The 19,049-nt window shown below is 46.2% G+C and overlaps 1 protein-coding gene across 2 annotated transcripts in view; it reads left to right on the top strand.

Moving 5' to 3' along the window:
* The window catches only part of LOC135537213 (myosin-10-like), a 104,222-nt gene that overhangs the window by 46,886 nt on the left and 38,287 nt on the right, over window positions 1-19,049 (top strand). The window contains exons 4-8 of one of the 2 annotated variants that reach the window (XM_064963409.1): window positions 2,756-2,783; window positions 5,091-5,193; window positions 10,507-10,536; window positions 11,892-11,909; window positions 16,522-16,614. In XM_064963409.1, coding sequence (XP_064819481.1) covers window positions 2,756-2,783; window positions 5,091-5,193; window positions 10,507-10,536; window positions 11,892-11,909; window positions 16,522-16,614 — 272 coding nt within the window. Of the gene's footprint in view, window positions 1-2,755; window positions 2,784-5,090; window positions 5,200-10,506; window positions 10,537-11,891; window positions 11,910-16,521; window positions 16,615-19,049 lie in introns of both variants that reach the window. The other variant, XM_064963406.1, reaches the window with a different exon arrangement.

Below are 19,049 nucleotides of genomic sequence, written 5' to 3'. Positions count from 1 at the left end.
AAGCCAAGTTACCAAACAGATCACCGACCATTTCGAATCCCACCGTACCTACTCCGCTATGCAATCTGGTTTCAAAGCTGGTCATGGGTGCACCTCAGCCACGCTCAAGGTCCTAAACAATATCATAACCCCCATCGATAAGAGACAATACTGTGCAGCTGTATTCATCAACCTGGCCAAGGCTTTCGACTCTGTCATTCACCACATTCTTATCGGCAGACTCAAAAGCCTTGGTTTCTCAAATGTCTGCCTCGCCTGGTTCACCAACTACTTCTCAGACAGAGTTCAGTGTGGCAAACCGGAGGGGAGGGCCTGTTGTCCGGACCTCTGGCAGTCTCTATGGGGGTGCCACAGGGTTAAATTCTCGGGCCGACTTTTTTCTCTGTATACATCAATGATGTCGCTCTTGCTGCTGGTGATTTTCTGATCCACCTCTACGCACACGACACCATTCTGTATACTTCTGGCCCTTCTTTGGACACTGTGTTAACTAACCTCCAGACGAGCTTCAATGCCATATAACACTCCTTCCGTGGCCTCCAACTGCTCTTAAATGCAAGTAAAACTAAATGCATGCTCTTCAACCGATTACTGCACGCACCTGCCCTCCCGTCCAGCATCACTACTCTGGACGGTTCTGACTTGTGGAATATGTGGACAACTACAAATACCTAGGTGTCTGGTTAGACTGTAAACTCTCCTTCCAGACTCACATTAAGCATCTCCAATCCAAAATTAAATCTAGAATCGGTTTCCTATTTCGCAACAAAGCATCATTCACTCATGCTGCCAAACATACCCTTGTAAAATTGACCATCCTGCCGATCCTTGACTTTGGCGATGTCTTTTACAAAATAGCCCCCAACACTCTACTCAGCAAAATGGATGCAGTCTATCACAGTGCCATCCGTTTTGTCACCAAAGCCCCATATACTACTCACCACTGCAACCTTTATGCTCTCGTTGGCTGGCCCTCGCTTCATATTCGTCGCCAAACCCACTGGCAACAGGTCATCTATAAGTCTTTGTCAAGTTACACCCCGCCTTATCTCAGCTCACTGGTCATCATAGCAGCACCCATCCGTAGCATGCGCTCCAGCAGGTATATTTCACTGGTCACCCTCAAAGCCAATTCCTCATTGGCCCCCTTTCCTGCCAATGACTTGAACTAATTGCAACAATCACTGAAGGTGGATACCCATATCTCCCTCACTAACTTTAAGCACCAGCTGTCAGAGCAGCTCACAGATTACTGCACCTGTACATAGCCTATCTGTAAATAGCCCATCCAACTTCCTCATCCCCATACTGCTATTTATTTTTTATTTTTTACTCCTTTGCACTCCAGTATCTCTACTTGCATATTCATCTTTTGCACATCTATCATTCCAGTTTTTAATTGCTAAATTGTAATTGTTTTGCCACTATGGCCTATTTATTGCCTACCTCGCTTATCTTACCTCATTTTCACACACTGTATATAGACTTTTTTTCTATTGTGTTATTGACTGTATGTTTGTTTACTCCATGTGTAACTCTGTGTTGTTGTTTGTGTCACACTGCTTTGCTTTATCTTGGCCAGGTCGCAGTCGCAGTTGTAAATGAGAACTTGTTCTCAACTAGCCTACCTGGTTAAATAAAGGTGAAATAAAAACATGTAATAAAAACCCCATTGTGGTGCCCCCGTTCACCTCAGCCAATTAGATGAGAAGGAGCTCCGTGATTGGCTTGTTGTCGGCAAACTGTCTCAACCTCACTGTCACTTCAAATGGCTCCCTCCTGCTTCTTCCTGATTCTCTAGCTGTTAAACCAGAGCTTCTTTCTCTCTCTTTCTACTCTCTATCTCTCCTCTATTTCCTGCTGACTGTAAATCACATTGATGCTCTGCCTTCTTCCTAGAGAGCTGTGTTTCGGTCATCAGCCAACCAGTTCAGTGATACAGGGCTCTAAAATAACAAGACTGTACATACAGGGAAAGATGGCATTTGGTTGCAGTATTGCACCTACCGTGGTCTGACTGCGTTCAATGAGTTCATGTGTAAACTGTTTTCACATAGCCGACATACAGCCTTAGAAAAAAAGGTGCTATTTAGAACCCTTTTGGTTTCCATGTATAACCTTTTCCACAGAAGGTTCTACATGTAATCAAAAAGAGTTCTACCTGGAACCAAAAGGGGTTCTATGGGGACAGCCGAAGAACCCTTTTGGAACTCTTTTTTTCTAAGAGTGTAGCTTTCAGCAGTTTTTACGCTCAGCTTCCCTCAATTCCCCAGTCTAATAGCGACAAGGTACACTATCAGCCCTTATCTCTGTAATGCAGAGGTTTGGCACTACAAAGCTTTCATTTGAAAGACTCCTCGATTCCTCCTCCATTTTGTGTGCCTCAGAACACCTGTGAAATGTCTGGATCCTGAGGCTTTTGAAATGTTTCGTGAAATTACATTTCGTTCCTGGTGCAGACAATGACCTTCAACCTGTTTGAAGGGAGTATCTCATTCGATGGCAAACTCACCAAGCTCAGTAAAGTTGGCTATGTTCTGTAAAATGACTTTGGTGTACGTCTGTCAGCCAGTGATACATTTGGGACAAGAACTCATTTTATTTTGAAAGAGGGATTGTGGGGAATGGGCCATTGCCCGATGAGTATGCTAAATGCTGACACTGTGTATAATTTCTCTCTCTCTTTCTCTCTCCCCCCATTTCTCTATTTCCCTCTCTCCCCCTCTCTCTCTCCCTCTTTCTCTCTCCCTCCCAGACCGAGAGGACCAATCAATTCTCTGCACGTGAGTAACCTCTGAGCCTTGTCTGCCCAGCCCTTTTCTTCTTCTCTCTTTCCGTGTAACTGTTGCATAGGTTGCTGGATTTACAGTGTCTTCTCAGTTTGATTCCTTGCATCCACCCTGCATAGTATCATACCACATGTCACTGGTTTGGACCAGATGGTTTAGAAAGGCCATGCAGCGCCAGCTTAATTGCATAACATTCACGACTCAATTATCTTTGTTATGCGCATCTCTTCCTCACTTAGTAGTCCCGAAAATGAAATGTGAAATTACCTGCTGCATTGCATTCCTGCAGAAGCTCTATTCAACTACGAATGAAGTGTAGCCTATTGAAGCCGACATGAATGTACTTAGCACTGATTATAGGTCGAAAGAGGAATCGATTGAATTGAACCAGAACAGAGCCAGAGGCCTCTATGGCTATTTCAAAAGGAGCAACTTAGTGACACAGAACAGTGAGACAGACACTTACGGGAAAGAGACTTAGGCTTGGGGCAGGGAAGCTGGGAAATGTTTGGTATTTCTGGCGCACACACACACACACACACACACACACACACACACATACACACACACACACACATACACCCTTTACCCTTTACCCGTTGGCTGTATTCTAGCGCCCAATATCTACAGATGACATTAATGCTGCCAAGAAACATGTCAGCGTGGCATCTCATTGTAAGCCCCTGTGACAGGCCTACACCGATGATGTGTAAAAGAGTATACAGGGTAAAGTTTCTCCAGGTGTGTGTGTTCTCTCCCTGCGCTGGTCTGAACCCAATCCACCACCACCCAAAATGTCCCTGGAGCCGCCAGGGCTACAAGCCACCAGCCAACACATATTTTCCTAGCCTCTCACCATACATGACTAAGTCTGGGGGAGCATGGAAGAATTTGGATGGATGTCGGAAGTGTGGCTTGAACACCATCATAAAATCTCACATCTGCTCTGATGCTTTTATATGCCAACTGTGACACACACACACACACACACACACACACACACACACACACACACACACACACACACACACACACACACACACACACACACACACACACACACACACACACACACACACACACACACACACACACACACACACACACACACACACACACACTGTAGGAGATGGTGGTCATAGCAATGTAAATGCTGCACAGAGATGCCATGTGATTGTAAGTCAGTCCCTGAGAATATGAGTCGTCTCCTCTGCAGCAAGGCGAACCAGCCTGAGGAATCTAACACTTAAAGTTCAATGCCAACCTCATGGACATTGACGTAATCACTCACTCACGGCCTGTGTCCAAAATAGCACCCTAATGTCTATATAGTGCACTACTTTTGACCAGAGCCCCTTCATTTCAGACGCAGCCAGAAACACCCTCTGTTCCCGGTGATTATTGAGCTCAACACTAAACACAACTCATCAGCCATACAACATATTCATAATACTAGACTAGACTACGATAGGACTTCACCACATAGCCAGGTAAGGGGAATATGAAAGAAACTACATATGACTTTGTTATGGTAATTCGTTTTACACTCAGTGAGTATTCAGGGGCCGTGTCATTTCTTTGAAGATCATCATGTCGTTAGTTTCATTTTGCAGATCATTTTGCTCAAATAGATATAACCTAGCATTGAGCTTGAGATCTGGGAGAAGGTTCAATGTTAACCACCCGCGATTACGTAGAATGAGTACCTATTTTAAAACCACTGGTATGCGTTGTGTGTTGACGTTACTGTACAGTAAGTGTCACTTGGGGATAGGATTCTTTCTGCATGGCTTGAAGAGCTTGCAAAAACATACTTCCTTGCTCTAAAGCTGTCATCGCTGTGGGTCCGTGAGAACCGCCCTCAACCACAGCCGCTGAACTAAACTAGCTCAAAGAAAATAAACAGCACATATAGATACACAAAAGCCCAGCTACACCGCCTCATCCGATAAACCTTGCACCTGTGGTTTATTTTCATTCATTTGTTGTTTAGCGGAGTTGCAGGGAGCAGAGCGTGGCTAGCGCTCTCAACCCCAGCTCAAGTCTGTTTATGGAGTTTCCCAAGTGCCATAATCTCCTCGCAAAAACATCTGCCAGTCAGAAAGACGATTCCGGCACGCACGCACGCGCACACACACACACACACACACACACACACACACACACACACACACACACACACACACACACACACACACACACACACACACACACACACACACACACACACACACACACACTCTTCATTCATCCCCATCTACTAACCTAGGAATCTGTCTTGTGTGTTTTCTATCTTCTCAGAGGTGAATCTGGTGCTGGCAAGACAGAAAACACGAAAAAGGTCATCCAGTACCTTGCACATGTGGCTTCCTCCCATAAAGGAAAAAAAGACCACAGCATTCCTGTAAGTGTAAGTTTCTGTCTTTTCTTTCTCTATATTCCCCCTGCCATGTTTATCTCCCTTCCACACCTCTAGATCTCCCCCTAAGCCCTGTTCTAAATGTCACAGTTACAGTATGTCTTTCTATTGCGGGGTAACTGATGAAAGAGGAGAGTTAACAACTTGTACGGCCCACAATGTCCCCCTAATACCAGGCCAGTCTGATCCACAATGTCCCCCTATACCAGGCCAGTCTGATCCACAATGTCCCCCTAATACCAGGCCAGTCTGATCCACAATGTCCCCCTAATACCAGGCCAGTCTGATCCACAAAGTCTCCTAATACCAGGCCAGTCTGATCCACAAAGTCCCCTAATACCAGGCCTGTCTGATCCACAAAGTCCCCTAATACCAGGCCAGTCTGATCCACAAAGTCCCCTAATATCAGGCCAGTCTGATCCACAGTGTCCCCCTAATACCCGGCCAGTCTAATCCACAATGTCCCCCTAATACCTGGCCAGTTTAATCCACAATGTCCCCCTAATTCCAGGACAGTCTGATCCACAATGTCCCTCTAATACCAGGACAGTTTGATCCACAATGTCCCCCTAATACCAGGATAGTTTTATCCACAATGTCCCCCTAATACCAGGCCAGTCTAATTCACAATGCCCCTCTAATACCAGGCCAGTCTAATTCACAATGTCCCCCTAATACCAAGCCAGTCTAATTCACAATGCCCCTCTAATGCCAGGCCAGTCTGAGCCACAATGTCCCCCTAATACCAGGCCAGTTTGATCCACAATTTCCCCCTAATATCAGGCCAGTCTGATTCACAAAGTCCCCTAATACCAGGCCAGTCTGATCCACAATGTCCCCTAATACCAGGCCAGTCTGATCCACAATGTCCCCCTAATACCAGGCCAGTCTGATCCACAATGTTCCCCTAATACCAGGCCAGTCTGATCCGCAAAGTCTCTTAATACCAGGCCAGTCTGATCCACAATGTCCCCCTAATACCAGGCCAGTCTGATCCACAAAGTCCCCTAATACCAGGCCAGTTTAATCCACAGTGTCCCCCTAATACCTGGCCAGTTTAATCCACAATGTCCCCCTAATTAAAAGGACAGTCTGATCCACAATGTCCCTCTAATACCAGGACAGTTTGATCCACAATGTCCCCCTAATACCAGGATAGTTTTATCCACAATGTCCCCCTAATACCAGGATAGTTTTAGCCACAATGTCCCCCTAATACCAGGCCAGTCTAATTCACAATGTCCCCCTAACACCAAGCCAGTCTAATTAACAATGCCCCTCTAATACCAGGCCAGTCTGAGTCACAATGTCCCCCTAATACCAAGCCAGACTAATTCATAATGTCCCTCTAATGCCAGGCCAGTCTGAGCCACAATGTCCCCCTAATACCAGGTCAGTTTAATCCACAATGTCCCCCTAAATACCAGGCCAGTTTGATCCACAATGTCCCCCTAATACCAGGTCAGTTTAATCCACAATGTCCCCTAAATGCCAGGCCAGTTGGATCCACAATGTCCCCCTAATACCAGGCCAGTTTAATCCACAATGTCCACCTAAATGCCAGGTCAGTTTGATCCACAATTTCCCCTAATACCAGGCCAGTCTGATTCACAAAGTCCCCTAATACCAGGCCAGTCTGATCCACAATGTCCCCCTAATACCAGGCCAGTCTGAACCACAATGTCCCCTAATACCAGGCCAGTCTGATCCACAAAGTCCCCTAATACCAGGCCAGTCTGATCCACAATGTCCCCCTAATACCAGGCCAGTCTGATCCACAAAGTCATCTAATACCAGGCCAGTTTAATCCACAATGTCCCCGTAATTCCAGGACAGTCTAATTCACAATGTCCCTCTAATACCAGGACAGTTTGATCCACAATGTCCCTCTAGTACCAGAACAGTTTGATCCACAATGTCTCCCTAATACCATGATAGTTTTATCCACAATGTCCCCCTAATACCAGGCCAGTCTAATTCACAATGCCCCTCTAATACCAGGCCAGTTTAATCCACAATGTCCACCTAAATGCCAGGTCAGTTTGATCCACAATTTCCCCTAATACCAGGCCAGTCTGATTCACAAAGTCCCCTAATACCAGGCCAGTCTGATCCACAAGTCTGTCCCCTAATACCAGGCCAGTCTGATCCACAATGTCCCCCTAATACCAGGCCAGTCTGATCCACAATGTCCCCTAATACCAGGCCAGTCTGATCCACAAAGTCCTCTAATACCAGGCCAGTCTGATCCACAATGTCCCTCTAATACCAGGCCAGTCTGATCCACAATGTCCCCCTAATACCAGGCCAGTCTGATCCACAAAGTCCCCTAATACCAGGACAGTCTAAGTCACAATGTCCCTCTAATACCAGGACAGTTTGATCCACAATGTCCCCCTAATACCAGGATAGTTTTATCCACAATGTCCCCCTAATACCAGGCCAGTCTAATTCACAATGCCCCTCTAATACCAGGCCAGTCTGAGTCACAATGTCCCCCTAATACCAAGCCAGACTAATTCACAATGCCCCTCTAATACCAGGCCAGTCTAATTCACAATGTCCCCCTAATACCAAGCCAGTCTAATTCACAATGCCCCTCTAATGCCAGGCCAGTCTGAGCCACAATGTCCCCCTAATACCAGGCCAGTTTGATCCACAATTTCCCCCTAATATCAGGCCAGTCTGATTCACAAAGTCCCCTAATACCAGGCCAGTCTGATCCACAATGTCCCCTAATACCAGGCCAGTCTGATCCACAATGTCCCCCTAATACCAGGCCAGTCTGATCCACAATGTTCCCCTAATACCAGGCCAGTCTGATCCAATGCCAGTCTGATCTTAATACCAGGCCAGTCTGATCCACAATGTCCCCCTAATACCAGGCCAGTCTGATCCACAAAGTCCCCTAATACCAGGCCAGTTTAATCCACAGTGTCCCCCTAATACCTGGCCAGTTTAATCCACAATGTCCCCCTAATTAAAAGGACAGTCTGATCCACAATGTCCCTCTAATACCAGGACAGTTTGATCCACAATGTCCCCCTAATACCAGGATAGTTTTATCCACAATGTCCCCCTAATACCAGGATAGTTTTATCCACAATGTCCCCCTAATACCAGGCCAGTCTAATTCACAATGTCCCCCTAACACCAAGCCAGACTAATTCATAATGTCCCTCTAATGCCAGGCCAGTCTGAGCCACAATGTCCCCCTAATACCAGGTCAGTTTAATCCACAATGTCCCCCTAAATACCAGGCCAGTTTGATCCACAATGTCCCCCTAATACCAGGTCAGTTTAATCCACAATGTCCCCCTAAATGCCAGGCCAGTTGGATCCACAATGTCCCCCTAATACCAGGCCAGTTTAATCCACAATGTCCACCTAAATGCCAGGTCAGTTTGATCCACAATTTCCCCCTAATACCAGGCCAGTCTGATTCACAAAGTCCCCTAATACCAGGCCAGTCTGATCCACAATGTCCCCCTAATACCAGGCCAGTCTGATCCACAATGTCCCCCTAATACCAGGCCAGTCTGATCCACAAAGTCCCCTAATACCAGGCCAGTCTGATCCACAATGTCCCCCTAATACCAGGCCAGTCTGATCCACAAAGTCATCTAATACCAGGCCAGTTTAATCCACAATGTCCCCGTAATTCCAGGACAGTCTAATTCACAATGTCCCTCTAATACCAGGACAGTTTGATCCACAATGTCCCTCTAGTACCAGAACAGTTTGATCCACAATGTCTCCCTAATACCATGATAGTTTTATCCACAATGTCCCCCTAATACCAGGCCAGTCTAATTCACAATGCCCCTCTAATACCAGGCCAGTTTAATCCACAATGTCCACCTAAATGCCAGGTCAGTTTGATCCACAATTTCCCCCTAATACCAGGCCAGTCTGATTCACAAAGTCCCCTAATACCAGGCCAGTCTGATCCACAATGTCCCCTAATACCAGGCCAGTCTGATCCACAATGTCCCCCTAATACCAGGCCAGTCTGATCCACAAAGTCCTCTAATACCAGGCCAGTCTGATCCACAATGTCCCTCTAATACCAGGCCAGTCTGATCCACAATGTCCCCTTAATACCAGGCCAGTCTGATCCACAAAGTCCCCTAATACCAGGACAGTCTAAGTCACAATGTCCCTCTAATACCAGGACAGTTTGATCCACAATGTCCCCCTAATACCAGGATAGTTTTATCCACAATGTCCCCCTAATACCAGGCCAGTCTAATTCACAATGCCCCTCTAATACCAGGCCAGTCTGAGTCACAATGTCCCCCTAATACCAAGCCAGACTAATTCACAATGTCCCTCTAATACCAGGCCAGTCTGAGCCACAATGTCCCCCTAATACCAGGCCAGTCTGATCCACAATGTCCGCCTATAACTAGGCCAGTCTGATCCACAATGTCCCCCTAATACCAGGCCAGTTTGATCCACAATGTCCCCATAATACCAGGCCAGTCTGAGCCACAATGTCCCCCTAATACCAGGCCAGTCTGATCCACAATGTCCGCCTATAACCAGGCCAGTCTGATCCACAATGTCCCCCTAATACCAGGCCAGTTTGATCCACAATGTCCCCATAATACCAGGCCAGTTTGATCCACAATGTCCCCCTAATAACAGGCCAGTCTGATCCACTGGTATTTAAAGTACAGTGGATTAACTCCAACCCTTGTTAATCCATATCAGATAGATCCATATGATAATGGGGGCATAATCATTAGAGGACAACAGCGTCTTGACAGTGGACATGGGCTGTGTGATGAGGTCACGAAAGGGTCAGGTCCTTCTGTAGTTATGTGATGCTGGAACATTACCACGGCAGTCAAAAATAGGCTCATTAAGCAATAAGGCACGAGTGGGTGGGGTATATGGCCAATATATCGCAGCTAAGGGCTGTTCTTAGGCACGACACAACGTGGAGCTATTATAAACTGGTTACCAACTTAATTAGAACAGTAAAAATACATGTTTTGTCATACCCGTGGTATACAGTGTGATATACCATGGCTTTCAGCCAATCAGCATTCAGGGCTCGAACCACCCAGTTTATAAAAATGTACCAATTGATAAAATGTGCCAATATATAGATGTTTTTTTGCATAACATGCCTATAAATGTGTTAAGAATCCATATAGACAAGCTCCAGTCCCATGATGTGTGTTGCCAAAGTGAATGCATCCTACAGTAGTACCTATAGTGGGCTCTATAGATTGCGCTGGCGTGCACAACCCTCTAACATATTTGCGTTTGTTTATTTGCAACAAACAGCCAGAGTCGCCTAAACCAGTGAAACTACAGGCAAGTCTTTACACTTTCTTCTCAACACCTCGTTCATGTGCATGTTGCATCGCCAACTTTCTTCTCCCAAACGGACCTACTGTTATGTAAAGCTAGTGGCAATTTAATATATTTATGTCTTGTGAAATGGTGCCATTGGTTATTTTCTTGCACACTGTGAAGAATGCAGAGTATGTGTAATGTTGACATCTGCGCAAGAATTAGACAAACAAAGTTTGGGTATTGACCCAGATTATCTTTCTATCAGACGGAAAATAATCATGTCGTAAGTAAACTTTAAATCTGGCATGAATATTTATGTGAATGCAGCTTTTCCATGTATACCTGTGGGTCAATGCACTGTACTGTACTGTAAAATGTGCTTGCAAATGTTGTAACTCCACACTAGATGAAACAGTCATATACATGGCTTTGTTGTGTTTGGTCGCCACCAGTCAACGTTTGGCAGACATGCCGTACTATGTGAGCTATTTTTGAACAATGCCGAGTAGAAGTTGAGCAGTAAGATGTTGAAATAGAGATGAAGGCATATATTCCTGAGTCTGAAGATGGAACTGACACACACACACACGTTCTTCTATCCTCGTGGGGACCTAAAATGTATTTCCATTTAAAATCCTATTTTCCTTAACCCCTAAACCCAACCGTAATGCCTAACTCTAATTGTAACCCTACACCTAACCCCTAAGCTTAAAGTAGCCTTTGTCCTCATGAGGACGTGGGAAATGTCTCCACAAGGGAGAATATTCCTCGTTTTACTATCCTTGTGAGGGACATTTGGACATTTCAGTTCCCCACGAGGATCAGAAGAACAAGACCAGAAACACACACGAGGTCAGTTAATGGACATTACTGAAAAGCAGACTGTCTGGCTGTGGTTGTCATTACAGTAGTTAGTTCAGTAGCTTAATATTATATATTAATACCACCAGCCGCTGTAGGTCTTGTTGATACTGTGAAGATCATGGAAACGGCACATGAGGGCAGATGATCACCTGAGGGCAGGTGTTCTGAATTAAGATGTGATGCTTACTATGGCACACTGCCCCCAAGGCTAATATGAGAAACATTTGGATTTGCAACCGTCAGTGAGAGGCTCTATTCCAAGAAGCTTTCAGAATAACATATCCATTCCCCTGCTTCCTGTTTTAGTGTACTACTGTAGATTTCACTTAAACCGTTTGCCTTTATGCATTATTTAGCCTAGTCAGAATTGTCTGAGTACTACCTGTAATTGTCTTACTTGGTGTGTATGTACGGTATGCATATCCTGTATGTGTGTTTAGTATCCATGACCATTAACACTTCCTGTTTATTTCCATGGTAACATTTGACAATCTGCCTCTTGACTACAGAGTGGAGCCCTGTTCTATGTGAGTAGCATGTAGTCCGTCCCTCACCTCTCTCTCACCCACTGCACTCCACTCACTAGACAAGCTCAAAACACAGTGGGCACAATATCCTGTAAAGGGGCTGCTATTGTCTCTGTGTACTATTCTGTATGTCTGTCCCTTTTATGTTTGTCAATGGGGACCCAATAGCAGCTTTTGTTTCTATCACCTTTGGGACTAAACTAGTTTAGTTTTAATCCACTCCATGCACTGTGTGGTGTCCCTGTTCTTACCTATAGTTGGCACTGCTTCTTTCAAATATCTCAGATTCTGGAAAATAAACATGACTTCCCAGTTTAATACATACTAATAAACACGATTCCCACTTCCTAACTGACATATATCCCATTTGAAACAATCATACACCACAAGTCATAAACAGTGCATTTGTAATATGTTCCACTGTTATACTGGCAGACATTGAGCAAGACTCCTGTCAGGACCTCGTCACAAACTTCTCTCCCGCGTCCAATTTGGCTCCCGGTGAGCCTGCAGGAGAGCTTTTCACTCGCGAGGTGCCGGTGCTGCCAAATAGCCATAGCAGGCTTTACTAAATAGTCAGTTGGCTTCCAGCTAACTGGAGCTGGAGTAGGACTCTGGAGGAGAGCAGCTAGGGAGGGAGAGCCAAGGGGACCACAGCCCAGAGCTCAGCTCAACGGACTCCCCCAGGGAGAGAGGGCCATGACATGGTCCAAGACCTACAGCAGCCTCTCCTCTGCTTGGTCTACTCAGACCCAGCCACAGAGCGCCCAGCAGGGACGATAATGGGGATTTTAATCTTCGTACTTTATTGAATTCACCACGGGGTGTTGACTGTGAATTTTGCCGTTTGTGTCTCAGTGGCAGTGCAACTTAGATCACTAATGAATCCCCTTAGAACTGCTTCTTCCTGTCTTCGCAAGCCTTTCATCTGCTCCCTGCTTTGTCATGAGGGAGGAGATAACACAGAAAGTTATTCTGATTCCCCCTGGAGGGGTGGGGGTTTGTTCCTGTTCCCAAAACCACAAACACAAGTCCAGTTGCCTGCTTCATTCGCACTCTCCCAACAGTCACTGAAGTGGTATTCTGCTTGTGAACTTGTGCTTTGTAATGTCTGTCCAGCAGTGACTTCTTGTGGACTTGGAGAGATTTGTAATGTCTGTCAAGCAGTGACTGCTTGTGGACTTGGAGAGATTTGTAATGTCTGTCCAGCAGTGACTCTGCTTGTGGACTTGGAGAGATTTGTAATGTCTGTCCAGCAGTGACTCTGCTTGTGGACTTGGAGATATTTGTAACGTCTGTCCAGCAGGGACTCTGCTTGTGGACTTGGAGAGATTTGCAATGTCTGTCCAGCAGGGACTCTGCTTGTGGACTTGGAGAGATTTGTAACGTCTGTCCAGCTTGTGGACTTGGAGAGATTTGTAACGTCTGTCCAGCAGGGACTCTGCTTGTGGACTTGGAGAGATTTGTAACGTCTGTCCAGCAGGGACTCTGCTTGTGGACTTGGAGAGATTTGTAACGTCTGTCCAGCAGGGACTCTGCTTGTGGACTTGGAGAGATTTGTAACGTCTATCCATTGACTCTAGTCTGTGGAGCAGATGTGAGCCCACATCCCCAACTGGCCTCTTCCTTGAAGATTTAATAGGACGGTTTTGACTGTTCCTCTGGCCCCCCCAGTCTCCACAAACTGGGCCAAAGCACTGCCCGGAGGCCCTAACACTGATAACAAGTGAGGTTGAACAGGCTACAAAGCTACAGAGGAAAGATTGAGAGTAGAGAGGAGTTATTTCACAAAAGATTACATTCATTTCATAGTCGTGTCAATGTTAAGTGGTAAACGCTAGCATTGTCCGCAGTCACACTAACAACAACTATGTTATCAACAACTATGTGTCCCTGAGTTCTTCCAGGCCCCCTACAGTAGTTGACACTGTAGTGAATAGCCTCTTAACGTGGCTATGACGGTTTCCAGACACTGTTCATCAGAATAAGTGTAATGCATTCTATCAACAGTCATTTTATGGTCTTCTTGCTCACATAAACCGGATTATGTGGTACAATACATGTCCCCGAGGTCTTCCAGGCCTGTCAGTTGTTGGCACGGATAGTGATTAGCCCCCTTACATGACAATGATGGTTTCTGCAATCTGTCAGAACAAGAGTAACACACTCCGGAACGCTGGAATGTGGGTCAGCTTGTAATGCTCCTAAAGTGGACCCCTGCTGGTGTTTTGTGTTCTCCCCTTTGTTCCTACCCTCTCCCCAGTCTGGGCCCAGTCTGTAGACTGCATTTGGCAGAGATTGGCAGCTTGTGGACATTAAACAGTCTCCGTTATGTCCTCTGTTCTAGTTTGTTCTAAAGCGTGTGGTGTTGTCAAATTGTGCCATAAAGCACTGCGTTATAGAGACAGCATGTGACAATGACTATAGGAAATGGTAAGACCACACTAACAGATCTGGGATCATGCTATAATTAACCGTCTGTGCAATCTGCCACTGGCAGGATGAGGATGGAACGGGCTTATTCAATTCATTCCTGACTCATTTTCAGCAGCACGAAAACCCAATGAAAACAGCAGCCGGGCACTCTGGCCCAGCTCTTTCAGCCAAAGACCACATTACGCGTCTCACGTCTGAACGCAAGGCTGATTTCCTAACCCCTAACTCATCCCACAGACATCCCTGGAAAAACGCCACCGTCTTGAGCAATCAAAATGTGTCTGGGTGAGCTTGACGTAATGGGAAAATCCCATTCCCACCTAGCTGCAGAAAGGAAAAGCTCAAAGTACGGGCCATGTTATTTTTTTGGTGGGCCATCTTGGATTCCCCAGTCATGACCAAGCCTAGAATGAGGTTCTGGATGGGATCGTAATGGGCCACCTTTCTAAACATCTGCACAGGGTCATGTTCATTAGGGTATACTGTAGCAACAGAAGATGAAAACCAGTGTTTCTTATTGGACACGTTTGGATACCACTTTTACATTTTGGAGAGTTTCCTTCCATTTCATACCTATTGAACATTCTATTCCGCCCTGGCAGTCAGCCAGATAGGATCTACGATAGGTGTGAGAAGTGAACAGAGTACCATTCCCTCCCTCCCTTAACGGGATCTCTAATGATGACGGATTCTTCCTTATAGGATTGAGTGTGGCTCTGGCTTGTGTCAGTGTGTTAAACTGGTCTGTTTCCCCAGTATCTGTCAGTGTGCTAAACGATTGAGTCCGTTTCCTCAGGATCTCTATCTCAATCACTAACTGGAGAGATATGGCCTTCCCTCTCTGAGTCACCTCATTCGCCCCAACTCATCCAGCACCCACCCATCCGCCTGGCTCACAGCAGTGAGCTCCCCACACGTATTACACCACCACGCTGAAACACAGCTGTGTACAGTTCAATACATGAGACATCTGTGGATAGATTTATTGGTTTGTCTGTTGCACAAATATACTGGTACTTTTCATGATTGTACTGTGTACCTCGACAGTGTAAACAGGGATTGGTTGGATTAGGTTGTTTTGCAGGCTCGACGGTTCGACAATGGCTTTCATCATCAAGATGGCGCCGGCAGACATTGGCAGCTCTGCTTCTAGCTCCTAAGCAACGTTGGACTATTTCTTTTCTTTCTTTGTTGTTATTTGACAAGCATTTCGCCACACCCGCAGTTACATCTGCCAAATATGTGTATGCGACCAATAACATTTGATTTGATTGGATGCCTTTGATGTTGGTCTCACAATAGAAAGAGGAGATGCAAGCCCAGAGTCCAGATGAGTTTGAACATTCGCTTGTGGATGTGTTGAGCTTCAACTGAACCATATGCAGTGTGGAGAGAGTCATTGCAGTTCTGCTCTGTTGTGTTCCACCACTGAGCAACAAGGTTCTAATCCATTCCATTCCAAACCCAGAGGTTCTACACTGAGTGACCAGACAACAGGAAACGCGTGCCATTAACGCACAGAACAGGCCCAATTTATTCAAAGAAATGAGATTCTCATCTCTTTCTCCCTATCTCCTCCATCTCTTTAGTTTGAGTTGGATGTACTGTTGTAGGATATTGAGCAGAGAGACTGTAAAGTGGTTTCCTGAACATGTTCCATTGATCTGTCTTTTACAGCGTTACAATACCTGTCGTTTCCTGTCCAATACCTGTCAATTCTCTCTTTTCTACTAGTTTTTATGGTCATCAACATTACTGGGGAAACGGTGTCCGTCCGCCTACATATGTTTCATGATCAATAGTCTGTGTGACACTATGTGATTGTTAGATTGACATTGACGAACATAAAATGGGTCATTGTGTGTATTGGGGGGGGGGGGGAATTATCCTGGGCCAACATTTTTTTTGTGCTTGTTTTTTGTAAAAGGTTTAGTTGGGGGAAGGGGGCATATGTGCTTATTATTTGTAAAATGTTTAGTTGGGGGAAGGGGGCATATGTGGTTGTTATTTGTAAAAGGTTCAGTTGGGGGAAGGGGGCATATGTGCTTGTTATTTGTAAAAGGTTTAGTTGGGGGAAGGGGGCATATGTGCTTGTTATTTGTAAAAGGTTTAGTTGGGGGAAGGGGGCATATGTGCTTGGACCCAGTGCTTTGCTGTAATATCTCCTCTTTTTCAGGGTGAATTGGAACGTCAACTCTTACAGGCCAACCCCATCCTCGAGTCCTTCGGCAACGCCAAGACAGTGAAGAATGACAACTCATCACGATTCGTAAGTAAAGCATGTATCCATATTTCCCCAAAAGAATGCCATTCTCAACACCGTATCGAGCTTAATTTGAAGTCTTCCCTACGTTTATAATGTATGTTCCTCTGTGGCTTACTAAATGCCACTCATGCCATCTCACTCACTATCTCTTGCTCAAATAACTGGCACTTGAGACAGATTTAGCTGGCATATGTGTTTGTTGGGAGTTTTCCAAAACTTCCTGGAATCTTTTGATGATAAGGAAGAGAAATCAATAGAGAGGAATGTATTGTATTATCTTTGTATCATTACACAGGAACATTCCAGCAGGACAAGAAACGTTTCTGCTATTCATTAATGACTGCTTTGATTCTGGATCCAGTTTAGATTAGAGAGGGTTTGTTCTGTTTGTTCACAGTCAGATCACAGCCTCATGCACAGTGGTAGTCTACTCCAGACCCCAGGACAGTAGAGGCCAACAGGAATGTAGTCTACTCCAGACCCCAGGACAGTAGAGGCCAACAGGAATGTAGTCTACTCCAGACCCCAGGACAGTAGAGGCCAACAGGAATGTAGTCTACTCCAGACCCCAGGACAGTAGAGGCCAACAGGAATGTAGTCTAATCCAGACCCCAGGACAGTAGAGGCCAACAGGAATGTAGTCTAATCCAGACCCCAGGACAGTAGAGGCCAACAGGAATGTAGTCTAATCCAGACCCCAGGACAGTAGAGGCCAACAGGAATGTAGTCTACTCCAGACCCCAGGACAGTAGAGGCCAACAGGAATGTAGTCTACTCCAGACCCCAGGACAGTAGAGGCCAACAGGAATGTAGTCTACTCCAGACCCCAGGACAGTAGAGGCCAACAGGAATGTAGTCTACTCCAGACCCCAGGACAGTAGAGGCCAACAGGAATGTAGTCTACTCCAGACCCCAGGACAGTAGAGGCCAACAGGAATGTAGTCTACTCCAGACCCCAGGACAGTAGAGGCCAACAGGAATGTAGTCTACTCCAGACCCCAGGACAGTAGAGGCCAACAGGAATGTAGTCTACTCCAGACCCCAGGACAGTAGAGGCCAACAGGAATGTAGTCTAATCCAGACCCCAGGACAGTAGAGGCCAACAGGATTGTAGTCTACTCCAGACCCCAGGACAGTAGAGGCCAACAGGAATGTAGTCTACTCCAGACCCCAGGACAGTAGAGGCCAACAGGAATGTAGTCTACTCCAGACCCCAGGACAGTAGAGGCCAACAGGAATGTAGTCTAATCCAGACCCCAGGACAGTAGAGGCCAACATGAATGTAGTCTACTCCAGACCCCAGGACAGTAGAGGCCAACTGGAATGTAGTCTAATCCAGACCCCATGACAGTAGAGGCCAACAGGATTGTAGTCTAATCCAGACCCCAGGACAGTAGAGGCCAACAGGATTGTAGTCTAATCCAGACCCCAGGACAGTAGAGGCCAACAGGAATGTAGTCTACTCCAGACCCCAGGACAGTAGAGGCCAACAGGAATGTAGTCTAATCCAGACCCCAGGACAGTAGAGACCAACAGGAATGTAGTCTAATCCAGACCCCAGGACAGTAGAGGCCAACAGGAATGTAGTCTACTCCAGACCCCAGGACAGTAGAGGCCAACAGGAATGTAGTCTACTCCAGACCCCAGGACAGTAGAGGCCAACAGGAATGTAGTCTAATCCAGACCCCAGGACAGTAGAGGCCAACATGAATGTAGTCTACTCCAGACCCCAGGATAGTAGAGGCCAACTGGAATGTAGTCTAATCCAGACCCCATGACAGTAGAGGCCAACAGGATTGTAGTCTAATCCAGACCCCAGGACAGTAGAGGCCAACAGGATTGTAGTCTAATCCAGACCCCAGGACAGTAGAGGCCAACAGGAATGTAGTCTACTCCAGACCCCAGGACAGTAGAGGCCAACAGGAATGTAGTCTAATCCAGACCCCAGGACAGTAGAGACCAACAGGAATGTAGTCTAATCCAGACCCCAGGACAGTAGAGACCAACAGGATTGTAGTCTAATCCAGACCCCAGGCCAGTAGAGACCAACAGGAATGTAGTCTAATCCAGACCCCAGGACAGTAGAGACCAACAGGAATGTAGTCTAATCCAGACCCCAGGACAGTAGAGGCCAACAGGAATGTAGTCTAATCCAGACCCCAGGACAGTAGAGGCCAACAGGATTGTAGTCTAATCCAGACCCCAGGCCAGTAGAGGCCAACAGGATTGTAGTCTAATCCAGACCCCAGGCCAGTAGAGACCAACAGGATTGTAGTCTAATCCAGACCCCAGGACAGTAGAGACCAACAGGAATGTAGTCTAATCCAGACCCCAGGACAGTAGAGGCCAACAGGAATGTAGTCTAATCCAGACCCCAGGACAGTAGAGGCCAACAGGAATGTAGTCTACTCCAGACCCCAGGACAGTAGAGGCCAACT

This window comes from Oncorhynchus masou, chromosome 5, assembly GCF_036934945.1.
Source record: "Oncorhynchus masou masou isolate Uvic2021 chromosome 5, UVic_Omas_1.1, whole genome shotgun sequence".
Taxonomy (NCBI): Eukaryota; Metazoa; Chordata; class Actinopteri; order Salmoniformes; family Salmonidae; genus Oncorhynchus; species Oncorhynchus masou.
The sequence above is the reverse complement of the archived record's forward strand: the minus strand, read 5'-3'. Positions and strand labels throughout refer to the sequence as shown.